This window comes from Apis cerana, linkage group LG9 (genome assembly GCF_029169275.1).
Source record: "Apis cerana isolate GH-2021 linkage group LG9, AcerK_1.0, whole genome shotgun sequence".
Lineage (NCBI taxonomy): Eukaryota > Metazoa > Arthropoda > Insecta > Hymenoptera > Apidae > Apis > Apis cerana.
In genome coordinates this window covers 1,359,350-1,384,379 of record NC_083860.1, presented here as the reverse complement: position 1 = coordinate 1,384,379, position 25,030 = coordinate 1,359,350, and the positions used below count along the sequence as shown (strand labels likewise).

The 25,030-nt window shown below is 17.1% G+C and overlaps 1 protein-coding gene across 2 annotated transcripts; it reads right to left on the bottom strand.

Annotated features, from left to right (window-relative positions):
• Nucleotides 1-1,244: 1,244 nt before the first annotated feature.
• LOC107993949 (gamma-aminobutyric acid receptor alpha-like) lies at nucleotides 1,245-23,942 on the bottom strand. 2 transcript variants are annotated; one of them, XM_062079827.1, is made up of 11 exons: nucleotides 23,785-23,942; nucleotides 16,721-16,920; nucleotides 7,767-7,834; nucleotides 6,658-6,878; nucleotides 6,187-6,269; nucleotides 4,873-5,072; nucleotides 4,712-4,799; nucleotides 3,931-4,091; nucleotides 3,489-3,665; nucleotides 2,637-2,779; nucleotides 1,245-1,546 (listed from the first exon to the last, which is right to left on the bottom strand). In XM_062079827.1, exons 1-11 carry the CDS (start codon nucleotides 23,790-23,792, stop codon nucleotides 1,333-1,335), a joined length of 1,563 nt encoding a protein of 520 aa, XP_061935811.1. In that variant the 5' UTR covers nucleotides 23,793-23,942; the 3' UTR covers nucleotides 1,245-1,332. The 2 variants fall into 2 exon arrangements, with proteins under 2 accessions (XP_061935811.1, XP_061935812.1); XM_062079828.1 differs by lacking the exon at nucleotides 16,721-16,920 and having other exon boundaries at nucleotides 23,785-23,940.
• Nucleotides 23,943-25,030: the final 1,088 nt, after the last annotated feature.

Here is a 25,030-nt window from a genome sequence, read left to right as displayed (position 1 = left end):
ATTTTTAAAAAAACAAAAAAAGAAATTGCTGAAATTTTAATCTTTCAATTAATAATTTTTAAAATTTTTCTTTATAATAATATTAATTTGTTCTTCTAAATTAATTTGATAGTTATATTAATGATGCTCTTAAAAAAAAAAATAACTCTATTAAAATTAAGAGTTAAGGTTCATTTCAACCCTTACGAAGTTCTATTAGAGTTAGTGTTTCTCGAAATGATATTTCAATAATAAAATTGTTTCATATATATAATTCATTATTTACGTATTTATGAAATTTTATTACAAAAAAAATTTTTCTTTAATTTTGATATAACATAATTTTTTTTAAATTGAATTGAATATACGAATATATACAATGTTAATATATATATATATATATATATATATATACGATATATACGATTATATAATAATATTATTTATAATATATAAAATATGAAATTCTTTTATTATAAATCTTAAATAAATAATAATGTTTTCTAAATATCAAAAATCTTATTAATATTTTACAAATGTTGAATTGTGATTTATGAAAAATTAAAACGTAAATAAAAATGCCTTAAAAAAGTTTTTATAAGAAATAAATAAAAAAAAAATAATAAAAAAAATAAGTAAAAAAACTCTTTATAAAAAATAAGTAAATATGTTTAATATATTTTATTATTTATAATAAATACATTTTTATTATTTTTTATTATATATATTTTTAAAATTTTAATAAATACAATAAAAAGAATATATTAAATTATAAAGAAACATAGCGGTTTTAAAATATAATATGTATAATAAAAATATATGTATTGTAAAAAAAAAGATGTATTTTAAAATATGTATTTTAATAAATTAATAATAAATAATCATTTAATTCCTAATATATTTTTTTAAATATACCATATTTATTCTACATATCACGTATATTCGTAAAAAATTAAATGATAATGTAAATACATATGTCAAATTTAAATAGATTTTTTTAAAATAGTATTAAAATAAATTATGTTAATATATTAATATGATATAATAATATTAAAATTTAATATTTTTTAATTAATTTTTTAAATAATTTGTGAAAAATAAAAATATTTTAATATCGTATTTTATTAATATTAATATTATTATAATATTATTTTTTTATTAAATATTATATATCTTATTATGCAATATAATATTTAAAAATAAAATATAGATGAGATTAAATGATATTAAATAAAAAGAAAATACTATTCTATAATTTAACATAATTTGTTTTTATTTTTGAAATGATAATGTATTTTTCAATTTTTATATTATAACATATACATATAGACATTGCTATTTTAGTTAATTAAATCATTGAGAAATTGATCCAAGCGGAGGATCTTGCCATTTAAATTCCTCTTGATAGGTGACGTAAGTGACCCAATAACAAACATTGAGTAGTCCAAAAGAAGCAGGAAATACTATTCGTGCAACTTTATCGATGTAAGACACGCTGTTTATATGCCTTGCAATTTTTTCGCCACGTTTCCTACAATTTCCAGCTGCTTCTCTTTGTCTGCGCTTCCTATAATCAGTATCAGTTATATTTATAATTTAAATCAATATTAAAGATATATTAATAAGAAAATATATTATAAAAGATATATCAGAATAATAATAATAAATAATAATTAATAAATAATAAATATTTTCGTTACGTTTCTTATAAAATAATCTTTTCAAATTATAAATTAATTTTTTCAAAGAAATAATATTAATTTTTCAGAAAAGCAAAATATTAATATTTAAAATACTAACGATACATATTATAATGTAAATTATAATAAATTTAGATATATGATATCTAATAAATTTAGATATAGATTTGGATATATGATAAAATATAAATATATAAAAATGTAGATATTTCGCAAATAGTGGACTGATCATCTTGATTTATATAAATATATATAATAATATTTGTAGCAAAAAATATTTAAATAAAATATTATAATTTGATTGATTTCAAGAAAAAAATATTTTTTATTGTTTAAAATTTTTTATAAAAAGTTTATATTAAATTGTATTAATTAACATATCAAAAAATATATTTCATTTTTATTTTTGTATATTTTTTATTCATCCACGTGCAAAAAATCTATACAATCATTAAAATATACATTTAATTTTTGTTTGAACACTTTTTTAATGATTTATAGATAATATTATAGATATGAAATAATATAATATCATATGATTCACATTTTTCACATATTTTTTAATTCTCCTGTTTCAATATTATATTAATTCTAAATTAAAAATTTAAAAAAGGAGAAAGCTTTATAACATATTTTAATTCTATATTTTACACAAAGACATAAAAATAAAATTTATTATGAACTTTTTTAATAGAATTAGTTAAAATAGAAATAAACATTTTTTTACAATTTATATGTTCATCATTATACATTAATAATATAAGAATAAAATATATTTATAAAATATATAAAAATAAAATAATATATTATTAGATAATTTAAAATAAAGTCAAATTTTTTTTTAATGTTTTAAAAATCTCAACAATTTTAACATATTTTAAATTTAAAATTTTGTTTAATAAACATATATATATATATATATAATATGTTCGTTATATTAAGATTGAAATTTTTTACCTAAATGATTCATCACCAGCAAGGCAATAAAGAAATTGTCGCCATTTCGGTATCCATATTTCTGTTTGTGTTTGTCTTTCCATTGTTGATGGTTTCGACGTAACAGATACAGTCATCGATCCTCTTTCATAAGAAACGGATTCCTAAATGAAAAATTACTTGAAAACATTCAATTTCAATTATAATTATACAAATTTTAATGAAATATTTATATTGTATAAATAATATTTAAATATTAAATAATATAATAATAATAATAATAATATTAATATTATTATAAATAATATTTAAAATTTACTTTAAAATTAAAGATAAAAAATTTGATTACAAGTAAATTTATAAATAATAAAAATTAAATAAAGAAAAGATCATAATAATAATAAATTGTTTTTTATCATATTTTTTAATATGAAATTAATGGATGCATTAAATTTGTCTTTTAATCTAATTCTTCTTTTATATTTAACAATAAAAATGCAAAATTGTTTGGATCTCCGATTGTATTGAAATTTTATATATTGATAGATATAATTCCTAAGATAATTTTAAACAATATTTTTTTTTGCAAAATTTTTTGCTTTATTAATAGAAACATTATCGATTAAGTTTATGCACATTTTGATTGCCTTTATGTTTTTATATTACTATTTTTTCTTCTATCAAAATTTGTAATTGTCATAAATAAAATATTCATAAAAAGTAAAACTTTAAAATAAAAAATTTTTTAATAATTCATAAAAAATTATAATTTTTAAATTTTACTAAATATAATCTGAACAACAATAAAATAATTATTACTACCGAATTAATTATTAATACTTATAATTTTGTATTCATGCATATTATATTTACATTAACACCATAAACATCACATATCAAAGAACTTCTTCTTCGAGATACATCTATTATCGTTTCTGGATGAACTGTTTGAGGACTGCATGATACAATACTACAAAACGCATCTTGATAATCAGTTTCATTCTCATTTTCCCATTCTTCCTCCTCCAAAGGAATTTCTCCACTACCAACCTAAAAGGAAATGTCTACTAGACTATATATAAGTGATAATTAATCTATAATAGAAAATAATAGATAAAAATTTCATTAAAATTTCGAAAATTTTATATTTAATAAATCTTAATTTTAAAATTTTATAACTGAAATATATAATATTTTAATTAATGTTCAAAATTTTAAAAATAATTAATAAAATTTTTTAAATTTTTTATTTCGTATCTGGTTTTTATATAATCATAAATAAATTAATATTATTAAAATTGAAAATTATGAATACCTTTGTAAAATAATGTACACCAGCAAATTCCAATAACGTAGCAATACAATATCCAAAACTCATTAATAAAAACCAATCGAGAGCAGTAGCATATCTAACTTTTGGTAAGTCTGTTCTAGAATCCAGACTAATGGTTGATAATGTCAAAACAGTAGTAATACCTGTAATATTTCATTGAATAATCACATATTATGGAATGATATGTTTTAAAACTAATTATATATTATATATGTATTATCATATGAATATGTATATAATTATCAAATATCTTAATTTGTTATAATGCGAAATTTATGTCTTTTATAACTAACAACAATTGTCTATAATATAAAATCTTATTTTTGAGATATTATAAATTTAAATGATTTTTAAAAATATAATTACATCAATAAACTCATCTCGAAATGGATTACAATAATACAATGCTTTAATAAATATAAATTTATTTAAAAAAGTAAAAATTATTTTCAGATTTTGAAAAAATCTCCAAAATAAATCTGGTAATACTATAATCACTTATAACAAGTTATATAAATATATATTATATAAAGCTTTATACGAAATTTTTTTTGAATAATGCATAATTTAAAAAATAATATGGATACATACATATAAATATAGAAGAAATATACTTCATATATTTCTTATTCTAAATATCATAAATATTCTTGCATATTTTTTTAATTTTTTTAGTTTTGAAAAATTAAATTTAAATTGTTTTATTGACTTTTATGTATATTTTTGTCAATAATATTTTTATTTTATTTGATAAATAATTTACCTAATCCAACTCGATCACTGGTAGCCTCGCGATGAATCCAAAAGGATACCCAACTTAAAACTACTATTAGAACACAAGGTACGTAAACCTGATAAAATCACAGGAAAGATGATATTAAATTAGATAACAATTAAATAAGATTATAAATAAACTTGATTTACTTGAATGAGAAAATAGCCGGTATGTCGTTGTAAATTGAAGGATACTTGAAGAACCGAAAATTCACCCTCCCGACGGACGAACGTTAAATTTCTGTATGGTGAACTCATCAGGTCAAACTGTGAAAGAGCCATTCCAGGAACAAAGTTAACCGAAGAGCCCTCCTGCCATTCATAAATTAATTGACTGGATGTATATGCATCTAAAATAAACAAAAGAAATATTTTGTAAAAATTTTTACGATTAATTAAATATAATATAGTAATAATTACATACTTAATTTAATGATTACATATTGCAAAAGAATAAATAATAAAATTTTATAAATAAATGTTATAAATAATCATTAATTCTTATAAAAATAAATAATTTATTAAAAATAAATAATGATTCTATTTTCTTTAGCCATCATTATGACTAAAAGAATTAATTTAATTTAATTTCAGAAAAATTAAATAAAAATATAAAATATATTTTATAATCAAAAATTTATAAAAAGTATTTTAAGGGATAAAAGTAATTATATAATATATATTTGATATGAGTATTTGATATATATATATATATTACATGTAGTATATTTATATATTTAATATATTTTATATTTATATTAATTAATTTAATTCAAATATAATAATTCATGAAAATATTTATTTAAATAAAAATATTCTTTAAATATAATGATAAATAGGTTCAATTTAAGGAATTATATGTTTTTTTCATCATATATTTTTATATAGAATATTTTTTATTAATTTTTTCAGAATAAAAAAAATGTTTCAATTAAAACTAATTAAACAACAAAAAATTAATGTATCCTTTATAAAAAAATAAGGAAAGCGAATATTTTAAGTCAGAATAAAAAACTTTCAAAAAATTTGTTGCATCTTTAATCTAATCTATTAATGTTCTTTATTATCCATTCAATTTTATTTAAATTTAATTTAAATAAAAATCATATTCGAAAAAAATAATAATTTATACAATTTATTTTGTATTTTTATATCAAATTTTAATTAAAATAAAAAATATATTATAATAATATAATTGATTTGTTTTTAGTTTTTTAAAATTTTATTATATTATTTCATAGAATATTCCAGTTTTAAAAAAAGATATTATATAAATTCTATTAATATAATTAAATATTATTTTAAAAAATTCAAAATAAATGTATTCATAATAGTTTGTAAACTACTATAATTATATGACATATATCAAAAACAAATTTTTTTATTGTATATATATATATATATATGTATGTATAATATATTTGTGTAACTTTTGAAACTTTTTTCAAATTTAAAAATACTTACAACTCCCAAGAATAAGAGGGCAGGATTGACGATCCATAGGAAAGTTTCGAAGTTCCATTGGACATTTTGCTTTTATAGTAAGTCTATAATAAATATTAATATAACATATTATATTTTAATTTTTTCAAAATTTATTGAATGAATAAAATTTAATATTAAATATTTATTAATATTTATATTTTTAATTTTAAAAGCATAAATATTATAAAGAGAAATGTATTAAATTTATTATAATATTTATGATTTCAAATAACGATTCTCAAATTTAAGTGTTTTTATTTATAAATGATCTATTCTATATACTTATCATTTAATCTTATCGAGTCGTTTGTGATTTGAATTGTAGTTTCAAATAATTTTTTATTTCAAATTTTAAGTTCAAAATATTTTATATTTTTATAAATTCTAATTGTTTATTTTATATTATAAAAATATAAAAAATGAGATATAATTAATTGACATGATAATAACCTCATTGAATACAGAATATCTCCATCTTGTGAGATTCTTAATAATTTATTTGGTACCGTGATGGTATGCACATAGCTGTGTTTTCCATTATAAAAATACGTATCTGGCCTCCAAATTCTTTCCAACATTTTGATGCTTAAACTGAGAGATTTTATTGGGCCTAAAAAGCTCAAACGAGAATCTCTCCAAGATTGTCGAAAATAACAATCCATTGAATAATCCTATAAAAATAGTTTTTAAAAAGGAAAACATTATAAGATTCATATTATAACATCATATAAGAGAATTAATTACATAAAAGAGTTAGATTATTTTCAATTTATTACAAATTTATATTTATTGATAGAAATTAATTAATACATAAATTAATAAAATAATTGTAGAAATTATAAAATAATTTTAAAAATATATAAAATAAATTTAAGAAAAATAGTATTTAAAATTAAAATACTATATTATATATTATATATTATATATTATACAAAATGTATAATAAACTATATTTTGTATTATACAAAATGTTTAGATAAAGTCATTCAAAAAATTCAAAAATTTTTAGAAATACATATTAAAATACATAAATATTCATAAAATATTGCAAAAATATTCGTTAAAATCTATTTTTCAAGTTATAAGTAATTTAATTTTAAATAATGTGACACGATGTCACATAAGTAAAATAATTGTATTTTCATCATAATGCAAACTTAAATTTTATAACTCAACTATAACTAACTTAATTATAACTTACAATTTCAAAATAAACATCAAAAGACATTCTAGAACTTTTAATTTTTGCATTTATTTTCTAAAATAAACCTTTAAACTGTATTTTTTTATTTTGTCTTCTTTCTTGATTCTATTTTGAAACAATGAATAAAAGATTAATTATGCAATGTTAATAGCTTTATAAAAAACATTTCCATTATATAAAAAATAAAAAATTTTTTAAATTAAATAAATTTTTTTATTATTAGATAATAAAAAATAGAAGTTTATAGAAAAAAAAATTGTACACTATATAATGTGAAAAATATTACAAATTGAAGAATTATTATATACATACCATATTATTATATACATATCATATTAAATTATTATACACATACCATATCGAGTTCTGACACAGGACCCATGCTCCTTATTAAAATATTTGTTTTTACCACAGTTGGTGTTCCTAATAATTGAAAAAATATAATAATATTTCTGATTATGAATTATAATTGTTTAATTATAAATTGAAAAAATTATTAATAATTATAATATACTATCTAAACCAATTTATGGTAATGATTCAATATCGAATTACATTAAATTTTTTATGAGTTGTGAGGATATGAATATTATTATTATATCTAATAATAATTAAATAAATAATAATAATTTATATTAATGATTATTTGTTTAATTATTTAATAATTATTATTTATTTAATTATTATTAGATATAATAATAATATTCATATAATAATATTCAAAATAATTTATATTAATGATTATTTGTTTAATTATTTAATTATTTTGTTTATAACATATATTGTTTTGTGTATATTATATATAAAAAATTTTAAAAAATATAATTCATTTCTGTTAATTTACTATTTTTTATTATTCTGTCTTTTTATTTAAAATCATTATTCTATAATTAAATTTAAGAAAACAGAGATAGAAATATATAAATTGTTATAAATTAAAATTGATTTGATATGCTCTCTGTAAAAATATATCAATAATTATTTATAAAAGAATACGTTTTATTAATTTCAATAACTTTAAAATATATTATTTCAATGTTTCGAATGACAAAAATTTTAAAAGTTAATATAAATAATAGAAATATTATGTCATAATGATTTCTATAAAATATTATATTAAGCAGCAGAATCTGAATCCTTAATAAGATCATAATTTGGTCCTTAATAAGATCATAAAACATTATAATATTATATTATTTAATATAATATTATTATAATAATATTACATTATATTGCATTACAGAACATTGAGATCAGATAATTAATTCAAAAAACAATTGTTAACATTAAAACAATGTTAGTTTTTAAAATTTTTATTAATTTTTTTTTCTTATCTTATACAGAGTATTAATATATTCTTAGGATATTTTTAGAAATTATTTTTTACTAGGTCAAAATAAATATAAAAGTTGATAAAAATATCGTTTGAAGCTTATTTATTAAGATACAAGTATTGTCAACAAGTTTGTTTTAAAGAGAATATATTCTTTTTTTTCGACACGATTCTTTACTCTTTATATACTATATATTATATCACAGTTGTTTTTTTTTTCGAATAAAAATATACTGTATGTAAGAATCTGAATATAAAAAATTTTTTAAATTTGATTTTATATATTAAGTGGATAAAATATTTCAAAATACATTGAGTTTTTGGAATTATTAAAAATTTATCAATTTTTTTTTCAATATTAAAATATAAATATGAAAAAAATATTTTCCATGATTTTTAAGAACAAGAAAAATCGAAAACACTGAAAAAAGAAATAAGTTGAAAATTTCCTTTATTTAAGATATTTTTAATATAATTCAAAATTATAAAAATATATTTTGTTTAAAACTTTATAAAGAAATAAAAAGAGAAATGAAAAATTTTTATGCCAAATTAATTAAATGTGAATAAATATAACGAAAAAAATAATGATAATTAAATTATTCTTTTTTAATTGCAATTTGAAATATGCAAATTTATGTTTTTAATTATTATGTATGTTCATCTATATAATTATTAAAAAAAAATGAATAAATAAAAAATGTTTCTCAAATGTTTTCGTTTTTTGTTTTTAATATTAAATTTTAATTATTATTATAAGCAATTTAAATTCATATTATATGAAGCGAAATGAAGATAGAACAAGATAGCAATATAACAAAGATAGAATTATCTCATTTTATATTTTACAATTTATGTCTCGCTTCTCATTTGAGTTCATTTGATTATACTTTAATAAGTAAGCTGTCATTTTTATTCAACACGATTAACCAAAAATATTCCATAAATTAACATTAATATTTTATATAGAAAACAAATGTTGTCAATTTAATTATTGCGAAGGAAATAAAGAATTAAAAAAACATAAATCTAGAAAAATATTTTAATTATTGTATAGATTTTTTAGTAATAATTTTTAACAATAATTTTATCTATTATAATTATATAATTATTGCTGATGGGAAAAAATATAATGTCGATTATAACAAAAAAAGTAGATCAATTTAATATTATCAAATTAATTATCAAATTAATTATTATAATCCATATTCAATTTTAAAATAATTTAAAATGTATGAATAGCATAAAATTATTACGTGATATACTAATAATTTTTTTATTTATTTTTTTATTTATATCAATAATTTTATTATTCATCTTTTATAATATCTTATCAAATTGAGAATTGAGAATAGTTTTTAAAGTTTGAACTACATTAATTTCTAAATTTAAATGGAAATAAAATTTAAATAAAATAAATATAAAACATAATTTTAAAATATTTATAATTTTATAAATTTATAAACAATATTTTTATAAAATAAATTTACTATAAAAACTAATGTACGATTCATTTGAAATTATCAGATTCAAAAATCGATATAACTTTCGATTATCAATTCAATAAAGACAAAATAAAAACATAATAAAAATATCTATTGATAAAAATAAATAAATATTTCTTATCTTTATTAAATAATAAATTATTTAACACAATTAAGAACGATGAATTTAATTAATCTTCATAATTTTTTTTTTAAATATTCATAATAAAGAAAACTGAAAAAGAAAGATGAAAGAATGCTCGTGCATAAAAAAAAAGAAAAAATAATAGATATACTGACGGAAATGAATACAGAGGCATAATCGAAAGTATAGTTTGGCATTCTTTCGGACGGATAAAAAAAGGAAGATCGTGGAAAATTGAGACCGCATGTTAGGGATAAAGGCGATTTCGAAGGGGTATTTTTCTTCGGCTGGCTGCAATCCAACTTTCCGCGTGTTTCGTTCCTATTGGATCGACTCCTAATTTTTCCCTTTTCGCTCAATCACTTGTCAAAGGTCATTATAATGCTCCAATTTTTCTGTTGTAAACATTTTAAGACTGTTATACGAACGAGACATTATCCATTTCATTGAATTATCTTAATCTTATGCTCCATGATAATTACTAAATATAAAATGCGTATATATAATTATATATTTATTAATCATGAATTAAATTCATAAATTTGTTATTAACAAATACATCACAAATCTTATTTATAATTATAAATTATAATAATTATCGTTTATAATACAAAGAATAAAATAATACGAAATAAAATAATATTTTTTATTTGTTAAAGATTCATATGATAATATCAAATATTATCACATAATAAAACATAATACATTATACATAATTTTGTTTTCTTAGAATTCTTAAAAATATTAATTTTTTTCAATTTTTTAAAAAAGAATTTCTATATAATAACTAATAAATAATATAATATTTTAATAACTAAAATTTTTATAAATAGAAGCTTTTTAATTCTATATTTAAAATTTTTAAGATATCAAATAGAAAGGATAGTATTTAAACATAATGATCTAAAATCAAAATATTTCGAAAAATAAGAATTTTTTACTTATTTGAGGATAATAATTTAAGAAAATTAAAATTTCATAATAATAAATAAATGTTATATAAACATGTAATAAAAATTATCTTTTCTTTTTAAATTTCACCATATTATTTTTCTTTTTTAAGTAAAGAATAAATTAGATCTACATTCTTATACAAATTATTAATAAATTTATGAAAGAATATTTGGAAAATATTCAGTTCTAGAAAACAAAACAAAAATTAAGACTTAATTGTTAAATTATAAGCGAGTGAAATTTGATGAAATGAGATAAAGATAGAGACAGCTCCATCTTCATTATATTTCTATTTTATCCTATCTCTATTTCATTTAATTTCAATTAATAATAAATAATAATCTTTTCAATAAATAAATAAATAATTTATTTTATGTATAATTATTATTATGTATAATAATAAATAAATAAGCTTCAATTAACTTTTGTGTTTGTTTTGACTTTTAAAGTTGACTTTCTTTCACGAACACGTTTAACAAATTATGTGATTTCATATTTCTTCTCTCTTGTATTAAATGTATACAAATTAAGGACCTTGCAGCAAGAATGGTATGACCCATTTTTGATAATTTTTGAATTATTAGACATACAATAGGACGTTGATTAATTAGTTTAAACGAAGATCAAATAGCCCAGATAAGTCGAGTCCTATAAAATAATCAAAACTTGAAAAGAAATGACAAGAAGAAATGAATTTTTTATATAAATTATTTTCTCTCATAATTTATTTCTATATTTTGAATATTTACTTCTAATTAAATTTAATATTTATCAATAATTTGATGGAGAAAAATATTAATTATAGAAATAGAAATTCGAAAGGAAAAATAAGTTTGATTATAAATATTTATGCATTTGTGGAAATAAGAATAAGAAATATATAAAGTGCATGCGATATATAAAAATATACAAAATATCGAAATTTGATAATTAATGGATGAAATAGATTTTTACTTAAATTCCATTTCTCTAATTGTGTTTATAAAAATTTCAATTTGCATAAACATCTGCAATCTAGTTACAGAAGCTTGTCTTAGCAAACAGAAGATGCTGAATAATCGAAATCCTCGATAATCGAGATTCTGGATAATCTAAACTTTTAATAATTGAGATTCTGGATGATCGAGATATTGAATAACTACGATCGTATTAATTGAGATTCCATTATATATCTAAATAAAAATTTTATATCTATGTATAGCATAAGATATAAATATTAATAAAAAACAAATGATTTACTAAATATTATATTATAAGATATAATAAGGATACAAATTACTAATATTTTAATATATATATATTGTATAATATTTAATATATAATATATATTAAATAACATGAACTTGTTCCTCTTTTATATATAAACAATTTAAGTTTTATATATCTAACTTTTATATAAACAATATTTTTTATTAATAAAATAATAATAATTTGCACGTTGTATTGTTTATTGTTGATAAAAATTGATAAAAGAAATTATGTTTCGATATTTTTATCAGAAATTGAAATAAAAACTTATCAATTCAACAATTTATTAATTAATATACACATATATTTTTAATTATTTTGCTTGTTAATATTAAAGCAATAATTTTATAAGCAATTTTTTTAAATTGTTATAAATGAATTTACCACTTATTATATATTATATATTATATTTTGTAGAAAAGTTCTTAATTAATTAAGTTCTTAACAAAACGATAATATTAATACATATAATACATATTGTTATACTTGAAATAAAATATTATCTTTGAACAGTTGTTTCCTTTGAAATATTTATTTCTTTTTTCCAATGATAATTAAAATCAAAAGAAAAATATTTCGTCCCAGTTATATTACATAAATAATTGATATTTGTATATACAAGATATTCTAAATATTATTATAACATTTTGACAATTTTGATTTCAATTTCTAAAAACCAGAGATTGTTTTGAGTCAAAAATAATTTCAAGATAGTAATAATAATGTAACAAGCTCATTGAATTTATAACTTGATATAAACTATAAGCATTAAAAATACTTAGCGTTATTTAAAAAAATCTAAATTAATTTATTAGCAATTTATGATTAATCATCAATTAACGGATTTTTATTAAAAATATTTTTTCGCGGATTATAAAATTTGTGCGATATTTTATATTTTAGATATTTACCACTTACCTTATATTTTATTTACTAATATTTTATATTTATGCCAATAATATTTTTAATTTTGTGTATATCTTTATATAATTTAAAAAAAAATATTTCATTTTTCAATGTAAATTATTTTTATTCAATTTAAAATTTAAACAAACAAACTATAATTATTTATTATTATATAATAATAATATTTTTGTAAATGTTATAATAAAATTTATAAAAATTTATAAAAATTAATTATTTTGAAAATATATATACTATATATATTAGCTATACTATAGTTATAGATATATTAAATTTTAATAATTGGATATTTTAAGAAAATTTAAATGATAATATAATATTCTCTTATTGATTTTAAAGTTTAAAAAAATTAAAATATTAGCAAAATTATAAATATAGCTAAATAAATATTTGAAATATAATAAATTTTATTTTACTTTATTTTTATTTTTAACATATCAACATTCAACATTAAGAAATATCTTAGATATAAATTATATCTTTAGATATAATTTATAAGTTTCAATAGTTTTTCAATATAATTTTCAGAAATAAAATTAAAATAAATATATATATTTTATTTAATTGCTTTACAATATTTCGTGTAACGAAATTTCTTTCCTTCTTAATACTTAATATTTTTATTAATTATTTCGTACAATCAAAACGAATTTAATATTAAAATTTAATATTCAAAAATTTTATATTTAAAATGATCTTTTTCTCACAAAAATTATATTATAATAAAAATATATTACAAATAAATTTTTAAATTATATTTATTATTTTTCATTTATATCGAAAGATTGAGATAAAATAAAAGTGCTAAAAATAAATAAAATAATCCATTATTTTATAAAAAATAAAAATAAAGTAAAAAAAAAAATAGAGATAATATTTATTTAAAAAATTTCTTTATTATGATTTTATTAACAGTAAATTCAATGATTTTATTAATAATAAAGAAAATATAAAAAAATAAAAGGTAATTTTATATTTTGATTTTATTTTATAATTTGAATACTATGATTTTAGCATGCATAACAATGAAATTTACGAAATTATAATATAGCGTGTATATATCTTATTTAAAAAATAAATTAAGTTACTATCTTCTTGTCAATGTTGCCAATCTTCAATGTAATATTTTTATTGTTCTTGTCAAATATTATTTTTTACAAATATTAGATTTTATTTTTATTATTATTTTTATTTCATTATCATTTATTTTTTTTAATTTAGTCTTATAATTGTTTTTCTTTTTGGATTTAATTTCTAACAAAATTAAACATCATCCAATTTTATTTTGTATAATTGTTTTTACATACAATTGTTTTATAAATATCACAAACTATTAATAATACTATCACAAATTAAAAAGAATGTCTTTTAATTATTTATATTTTAATATTTGAAAAAATATCATTTATACCAAAAAATGTTATATAATATATGTAACATATAACATTATTAAGATAACATAATAATATTTTATATAACATTTTATATATATTATATTATATATATTATTTTATATAATTTATATAATGAACATTATTAAAAAATTTTTTTTAATAATGTGGAATTTTAATTCGAACAATTGAAAATTTGAAAAATAGAAAGAACGATATAAAAAAATCACATTTGAATCATTTTTGATCAACTTTTATCAATAAACTTACTATTAATGATAATGCATTAATGACATTATTGTAATACTTATTGTAATAGAAAAATTTAAAATCATTGTAAAAATAATATGATATTATGATTTTACATTTTTCGTTTCATATAGAATTTTTCTATTTAGATTTTATATTTTGAATAATTTTATATCATTGTTCAAATCATGAAACTTTTCAAAACTAACAATTATTTCTGATATTAATTAAAATCATTTTAAACTATTCAATATATAATATTACAGTTGCACATATTAAAAAAGTTTATATATAAATATTCACAAATGCACATATTCAAAAATTTTATATTTAAAAAGAAAATCAAGGACAAAATGTAAAAATTGGGAGAAAAAAATTAAGAACATGCCCAAATTTTTTTTTTTATCAAACTATCGTAATCGTTTAATCTTTTCATCATCGAAATTGAATTAATCCAGTTTATTTTGAACGTGCAAAATCTAGCAGAGCATGAAAAAAATTTTATGAGTAAAAAATTGTTTTGATTAGTGAAAAAATTGTAATTAAATTTTATATATGTACATATAGAATTTAATAACAAAATATATTAAGTAAAATGAAATTTATTTTTATAATATTATGAATTATTAAATGTAAATAAATTTATAAAAATGAGATGAACAAATATATGCAAATTATGATATATGATAATTAAAAATCAAAGAGAAATTTGAAAATTTAAAAAATAGTATATAGAATGTTAATATTAAATGAACCACAAAGAAATCAATTATTTTTATATTTTTATTTTTATATATTATATTTATATAATTTAAAATCCGTATTTTTTTAAAAATGAATTTGAAAAATGGATCATATAATTTTTTTTTACAGTTTCCTATTTAGTGATCTATTTTTCAAATTCATTTTTAAAAAAATTTATATAAGCTTTGAATTATATATAAAAATGGATTTCTTTTTTTTATATTCATAGAATATAAAAGTCAATTTTATATTCAATTTTATATTTTAAAAATCAATTCTATAAGCCAAAATAAATGCAAAACTTGAAATACAATAATTGAGAGTTGAGATTTATTCATTAAGTTTTAAGTAATTGAAATTTACGTTAGACAAAGCGAAAATAAGAAAATATTTTATCTTCGTTACACTATTGTCTCACTTTAGTTCGCTTCAATTAATACGATATTAAATTTCTTATAACTTAATAAATAAATTTCAATCAGTATTTTTGTATCAATTTTTGTGTTTGTTTTTATCTTTAGAATTGATTTTTCAAAAATATTTCAAGAATATATTAACATACCAACATTAGTACAAATTTATAATAATTTATTATTGAACTAATTTATATTTTAATTCGATTTAAATAAAATATTTTATTTTTTACAAATATTTTTTAAAAATATTATTTATACATGAAATAAAACAAAATTTATAAATTTTTATAAATATTGACCTAAAAATGATGAAAATAATACTTACTTAAAATAATATTTACTTATAGATATGGAAATTGATTGAAAATCGGTTTAAAAAATAATATTCGAAATAAAATGAAAATATAACTATTTTCTTTACCCTTTCCGTGAGTAGGTAGTTGATTGTTTTCGTAATTCATTAGAAGATTCTCGAGAACCATTGTGATATTTCTAGAAACAATGTCATTGACGATTCCTCTGGTTAACATAACTTTCGAAGAAGTTTTTGAAGCCACTGAAGAAACATCAAGAGCGTAATTCCGATTTTTGCACATTGACAGCAATATGAAAAATATCAATCTGCAAAAGATACCAACTTATCGAGTTATCAATATTATTAATGTCATTTTTTAAATGGTTAAAACTATATCTTAATTAAACAATTTATTTTTATAACAATCAAATGTCTCATGATGTTATCATAGTATGGAAATTAAATATGTAATTAGAATAGAAAACGAAAAAAAAAAAATTCTTTTTTCTTTTTATAATTTGTAATAATGAAAAAAAAATTTAATATTTAAATTCTTTATATTTAATCAATAGATTTTTAAAGATGCTATAAAATACTTAAAAATTATTATTTTAATTTTTATAAATTTCTATTTGATAATTTATAATAATTCAATTTTTATAAAATTACTTAATTTAATACCAATAATTTTCTATAAATAATTTTAAACGAAGAAATTTAAACTAAATGAGATAAATTTTAAAAAATTACCATTTCTCAAATATTTGTATTTGTATATGTTATTTATATTATAAATATCATTTTATATATTCATTTTAAAATATCAATTAATTTCTAATAGAAAATTAAGAAATAGAAAGATATTATAATTGATATTATGAAAATATAATGAAAATAAGGATTAAATTAAGTATTTTATAGAAATTATTTTTACACTAATTTACATTACAATAATTTACATTAATTTTAAAAAATTAGAGATAAATTTTTTATATTAACAAGAAATAATCATACAATTTTGATTTTTTCATTTCTTTCCAATGTATATATTCGAGGAGTTGACAAATAAAAAATAATATTAGTCAATTCAAAATGAACATATTATATGTACTTAATGAGTTTAATATTTTGAAAAAACATTTTTTAATATTTAAGAATATCATATTAAGGGTATCATAAAGCATTAATTATATTTTATTTATACTTATATTTATAGTTTATAGTTTATATTATTTATATTTATAGTTTCTAAATTTTTTCTCGTAAACAATAGATTTTTAAAAAAATAGAAAACGAAAAAATCTTAATGATCAAAACGAATTTTCTAAATTTATAATAATGATTAATTATAATAATAATTATTATAATAATAATAATGAAATGATCATAATTTTCTTATAATTATTTCTCATAATTAATATTTATATTATTTTTTATATTTTATGATAAATATGATCTATAATTATAAAAAAAATTTTTTTCACATTTATCACTTCAATCTTATAAAAGTTATTATAATATATTTTGAATGGAGCAAAACTGATTGTTGAAATTTTCAAAAATTCGCAAGAATAAAAAATTTTTACAATTCTATTAAAAATTCGTTATTAAAAATTTATTATAAATTAATGAAAAAATTGTGAAACATCCAATCTTTTTATTCTAGTATCATGAATTAAATCTTATTGTACAAAAATTATATTCATTTTTATATTTTATATATTCAACATTTATTATAAAAGACATAAATATTAATTTAATATTAATATTAAAAGAAAATATAATCTTATCATTTCATATTCATCATTGTAAATTTAAAAATTTTAAAATTTATTCTAATCATCATATTTCACATAAAAAAACTGGGAACTATTAACATGAAACTAATAACATCTTATATAAAAATTTTTAATTTTTACAGATTTAAAGCAATTATTTCTTAAAGGTTAAAAGTTTACCTCTTTATTCCTTTTTATTCCTTTTATCAATAGAAATTTTTTTTATATGTGAAATGTTTAAAAAATTTTAAATATCAATCAAAATAATAAAACAATATAAAAAAATATATGAATCAGTTATTATATATTGAAAAAAATAGGAAGAATAAAAAATATATAATTACTGTGCTCAATTTTTTGAATTCAATATTTCATGTAATATAAAGCGTATAAATTATTTTTTACAAATATTTTTTAAAAATATTATTTATGTATGGAATAAAACAAAATTTATAAATTTATATAGAAATTGAGTCAAAAATGAAAATAATACTTACCTAATGTAGATATAATATGAATTGGCTATGAATGAATTCTAAATATTGTAAAACTATACAGAATATAACTTTCCTTTATACCGTACTTTTATTTATTTATTCTCATGAACAAATATATTAAATTTAACTATATAATATAGTAATACAATATAATACAGTAAATGTAGATATTTTAATAGTAATGAATATCTGAATAAATTTATTAAAAGAAAAAAAAATTTTATACAAATGTTATATTTATTTATTATACTAGTTATAGCTTAGATAGATAATTATCATTAGACATATTAAATAATTCACTATCAGTTTTTTCTCAATCTAAAAAATTTATATAATACACATATTACATTAATATATTTATCATAAATTATAAATATTTAAATATTTTTGTGAGTTACTCTATGTTATGATGTTACTATACATTATAATATGTTTAAGTTTAAAATTTTAAGACTATACTATTACTATTACTATAAAATAATAATAAAGTCATTGTTTTATTTTATTATTTAATTATTTTATTATTTTATTATAATAAAAAAATTAAAAAAATAATTTTATTTTATTTATATTTAATAAAATTCGAAAATTTGTTCTTTTCATCATCATTATTAACAATAATAAGAAGAAATAATTAAAAATTATAAAGAACAAAGCAATCGTGATTAATTATTGCTTTAAATAAAATAATTTTATTTTATTTATATTTAATAAAATTCGAAAATTTGTTCTTTTCATCGTCATTATTAACAATAGATAAAAAGAGATTAAAAATTAAAAATTTTAGAGAACAAAGCAATTCTGATTAATCATTGCTTTGTAATCTTCATAGAATCTAAATCTTTATAGAAATAACTAGATCATTTTTACCAACATTTTTACCAATCGTTATAACAGAATAATAACGCTAATTGGATAATAAAAATCGAATTATTTATTAGTAATGGGATACTTTTGATCCTCATATCAATCATATTACGTGACTCATAATCCAAGAGTTCAAAAGACAATTTAGTTTTAAATATACATAATATAAATATATACAGGATGATCATAATTCATCATATGATCGTAATAGCATTATCGTATAGAATCAGGAAAATTTTATGGATTTTATATTCATAAATTCAAAATAAGGAAATTCTGATAGATATATAGGTATTTATTTTATGTAAATCAAATTTGAAAGTTTTTCAAATAAAAATGAAATTAACTAGTTCAAATATTCATAGTATATAAATGAACTAGAGAAGGTAAGAAATAAATAAAAGATAATTCTAAATGTGAAAAATAACAAATAGAAACACAAATATTAATTTATTTAAAATACAAATTAATTTATTATTTTTTTTATTTAAAAATTAATTTCCAAGAAAATTATTTTATTGAAAATTAATTTATCAAAAATTGATTATACCATTTCTTGATTGTATATGTTCAATTTTAATTTTTTCAAAAACAACAATTTAAACGATAAAATTTTATTCTATATTTTTGTATTATTTTCATAAATAGAATAATTATTTATTAATAGTTCATTTGTATTCAATTAAAAATTACTAATTAAAGTTTTATTTTGAGCCATAAAATTTTTTGTACCATGAATTATGGATCTTGTATAAATAAAAATTATCAATGAAATACGAGTTTCTTTTTAAATTTAAATTTTTTAAATAATTTATATAATATTATAAAAAAATAATTATACATTTGATTAATTTTCTTTTCATTGTTTATATTTTATTAAAAACATTGTATATATATTATTTTTTGACTTTTTTAAAATACAAATATATTTAGGAATAATATAATATATTTAATTAATTATTTTAATTGAAAAAAATAGTTTAAAATTGCGTAATTAGTAGATTATCTAGTCTTTTATTCAGACTCTAGACATTCCCCACTTCATATTTGAAAAGGATGAGAATAACCCAACAGTCAAAGAAACTGCATTGTTTGCACTACAATACTGGAGCAAAAAGAATAGCCATTAGACGCTCTAGATTCAAAAGAATATCACGTCAAGTTCTGTATTACTCACCAATGTTTATCACGTGTATCCGCCACAAAAACAAAATTTCGAATCAAATTATGAGTATTCATAAAATAAAAAATTTTTTGAAAAATTTTAAAATTAATATTTAAAAACTTTGTTTATGAAAAAAATAAATAAAAATTTACATTATATGAATATTTGAATTTTCATTAAAATACTGTATTTTAAATGTTTTAAAAATTTAAATTATTTAATTTATATAATTTAATTAAGTTGGTGATTTTCGTTCATAGTAAAATAAAATTACAATTAACAAATTAAACATGTGTAACTAAAAATTAAAATTTATATCATATATCTTTCTATATAATATTATATTACAAATTATCGATTATAAATTTCTTTTAAATTTCATATAATTTTATGCCAAACATAAGATAATCGAATAAAAATAAACTTTTTAAATATATAATAAAATCTTATTTATTTTGCTATTAAAATTTCAATTTAAAAGATCAATTAATTAAAAGTTAAATTTTAATTTAACTAATATTGATAAAAATAATATTTTATAGCCAATCGTAATTTTCAATATTATTTATAAATTAAATGTATGCAAAAATTTTAATGTTATAATATATAACATTACATAAAAAAATAATTTATTCTAATTAATTATATAATTGTATTATAAAAATTTTATAATTAAAATTAAAGATTATATAATTATATTATAGAAATTCTAATTTTTGAAAGTTTTAAATAATTATATCTTTATATTTTAATTTTATTTTAATTTATTTTATATTAAAATCAAGTATTTTTTGTAGTAAAAAAGTTCAATTGTTATTATTGTTGATTAATAATTGGAAATTAGCAAAAATAATTATATTGAATTATTTAAAAAAAATATAAAAATATAATATTTATTTATAAAAAAATCTACCCAACTTTTATATTTTTGCAAATTATAGTTAACAATATTAACAAGTATTAAATATATTTATATTTATTAATACATTGATATGAATATTGATTGTAAAATAAAGAAAAAAAAAAATTAAAATTAATATAATAAAAATACATTTGAGAATAAAACTTTCTCTCAAGTTACTTTCAAGAGTTATTTTTTGCAAGTAGATAACGTCAGTTGAGAATGAAAATTATTTTCGCACACTCAACATAATTTCCACTTATGAAAAATTTTCTCAAAAGCAATTCTCAAATATGTTCTCATCCTAATTATCATGTTTCCATTACTTGAATAGCCACGTAAAGAGAAAGATTTTTGGGTGCGTGAAAAATAAAAACGAGTAGAAAAAAAGTGAAAAATTCAAACTTGGTCACGTAAGAAGAAAAGAACGGTTGATATCGAAAAAGGCAGAGGGAAAGCATGAGAGGCCTAAGTAAAGGAAAGAGAAGGGAATAGAGTATAAAAGTGCTCTCCTTAGCCGCGGATTCAGCAACTTCCGACGAGGGTACCTCTCGATCTTTCGAGTGAACATTTTCCCTCGTTACGTCAGAATCGCCCTTTAAATTCTTCCGGTGCCCTTTTTGCAAAAAAGCATTAGAAAAAAAATTTTTTTGGCAAATTTGTTAATATTACAGTTATTATACTAATCAACAAATGCAACATAATGTTTCAATTATCAACGTATATGTATATGTTTCATTTTAATATTTTTTTAAATAATAATGATATGTGATTTTTAAATATTTTATAATACAAAATATTTCATATTTTAAAATAAATGTTTAATTTTCTTACAATGTTTTTAGCCTTTTTTATTTATAAAACTAAATATTTCTTTTTTTGAAATTGATAAAATTAAATATTTTTAATTGTTTACGATATTATTCCATCGTGCAAAGATTTTATTTTGTTATCAATAAAATCAATTAATTAAAAATTTTTATTAGATACATATTTATATAATAAAAATATATAAAAATAACATATGCTATGTGTGTATGCTTGTATAGATTATATTGTAAAAGCATCAAAATCATATACATGTATATATATATGTATATATATTTCAAAGTTACTGAATAGAAATTGCTATAATTCTTGGCTCGAAAAAGACGATAATTAACAAAAAGGCATAAGCCGACAAAAAAACGGTAATTACTTTTTTCTTTTTTCGGCTATTGCAGGTACATATATATTGGGAACGTATCACTTTAATTTCAGCTTTTTCATTAACGGTCTGTATCAATATCGCCATATTTGAGACTAGCTAATCGATGCAGAATGCCAATTTTTGGCACTACTTTCATCATTATAATTTACTTCTCTCTATAATTTTTCATTATGATATATGACTTTATATGTTGCATGCCATTCTCGAAAATATTCAATTCCTTGCGTAATTGTATTAATATTGATTATATTATAATCTCATTAATATTTATGTAATTAAGTAAAAAAAAAATAAAATAAAATATACAAAAATATAACAAGATTTTTGTATTTATTATTTAATGGATAAATATTTAATCACATTTAATAATTATATTATTAATCACATTTATTAATTATATTATTAATTATTCAATATATCTCAATTTTTCGATCATTTTTTCTTTGCTAATCTTAATCATAACATTATCACATATACATATATACTTATACGTATATGTATATTCATTATTCATTAATATTAATAAAAATCAAATCAGTCAAATTTTTTTATACTAGAAATAATTTTGGCATTACCAATTAAACTTTATACACTTTATACATGATATAAATTAAAATATATTTTAATTGTTTCGATACAAATTTTTTAATTTTTATCTAATATAATATATGATAAAAAAAAATTTTAACGATATAAAAAGATTTAAATTTAAATGAACATCTACTATTAAAATTATGCATTCATTGAAAGAAAGTGAAAAATATTTACTTACCCTAACATTTCGCTTTTTTCCTGCACGAAGTCGCACGGAAAAGAATTTTGATCGAAAAAAAAAAAATAAAATAAGCTCGAACCGAGTACCGGCACTCGCGGGGAAGATCTACATGCGATTCTTGTGACAGATCCTCGTGGATCTCCCACCTGGGAGAGATGAAACTTTCTGTCGCGCAAACTCCAACAATCCTGCCTTCGACGACGTTCAACGAACTTTGCGTGTTATCGTTTATTCGTTGCTTTCTTTATTCCTTTGTAGTTCCATGTTCGAAGCATTCACAATACTATCATCGGTTCCTTTCTTTCTTTTTTTTTTTTCGTTATAATTTTTTCCCATTTTTACCTTCAGCTATGTTTGACCAAATACTATATTGGATTTACGAAGCTTTGTACGAATATAGCGTAAGGGAATTGAATGAAACGTGAAAAAAAACTTAAACAAAAAATGGTCCCCTCGATCAAAAGGAATTAATGGGTACAATTTATGATAAGATAATTAACTAATTTTGTGGAATACGTGACGAATCATTCGACATTGTCGTCTTTGTTCGTGTAACAAAATTATTAGTCTCTGTTATTCGACGCAAAGGATGAGGAAAATGAATTATAAATACAGATACACATATGAAAAATATTTTTCTTACGTATTGCACATTGTATTTAATAATAAAATTATGAATTATTTATATCATTGATTCTTGTTATTTCATGTTTACAAGCTATTGACTAATTTAATATTTTTCTTCGCGTTCTGAGAATACAAAGAATTTTTTTAACAAATTAAACAGAAATATGAAAAATATTTTTTAAATATTTTATTTCGCTAATGTAAAAATAATAAGAAAATATTATATTATTGTACATGTTATATTATATTACATATTAAGTGTTTATATATTTATATGAATAATTAATAAAATATTTACAATTAATAATACACATATTACTTATTTTACTTATTTATAGTGTTTCATTACTTATTTTATTTTTATATTTAATTTAGATAATTAAATTTTGTTTTGTATAAAAAATCTATTTAATAATTATAAATATACATGAATAATATGAATATATGTTTAACAAATGAAAATCTAAACTTTAGATCTAAACTTTGCCAATATTCTTATTATTATATTGAAATATTTCAAAAAACTATATCAAATTATCATTATATCTTTTTTAGAGCAATCAATTTTTTAGAGCACTAAATTATAAAATTGAAAATTATATATTTGGTCATTTCT

Bases quoted from the DNA above. Each gene is read 5' to 3' on its own strand.
- LOC107993949 (XM_062079827.1), bottom strand. The intron at 3,666-3,930 runs GTATTCATAATT...ATTTCCTTTTAG, and splicing joins GTGTACATTATTTTACAAAG to GTTGGTAGTGGAGAAATTCC. The intron at 1,547-2,636 runs GTAAAAAATTTC...TACTGATTATAG, and splicing joins GCTGGTGATGAATCATTTAG to GAAGCGCAGACAAAGAGAAG.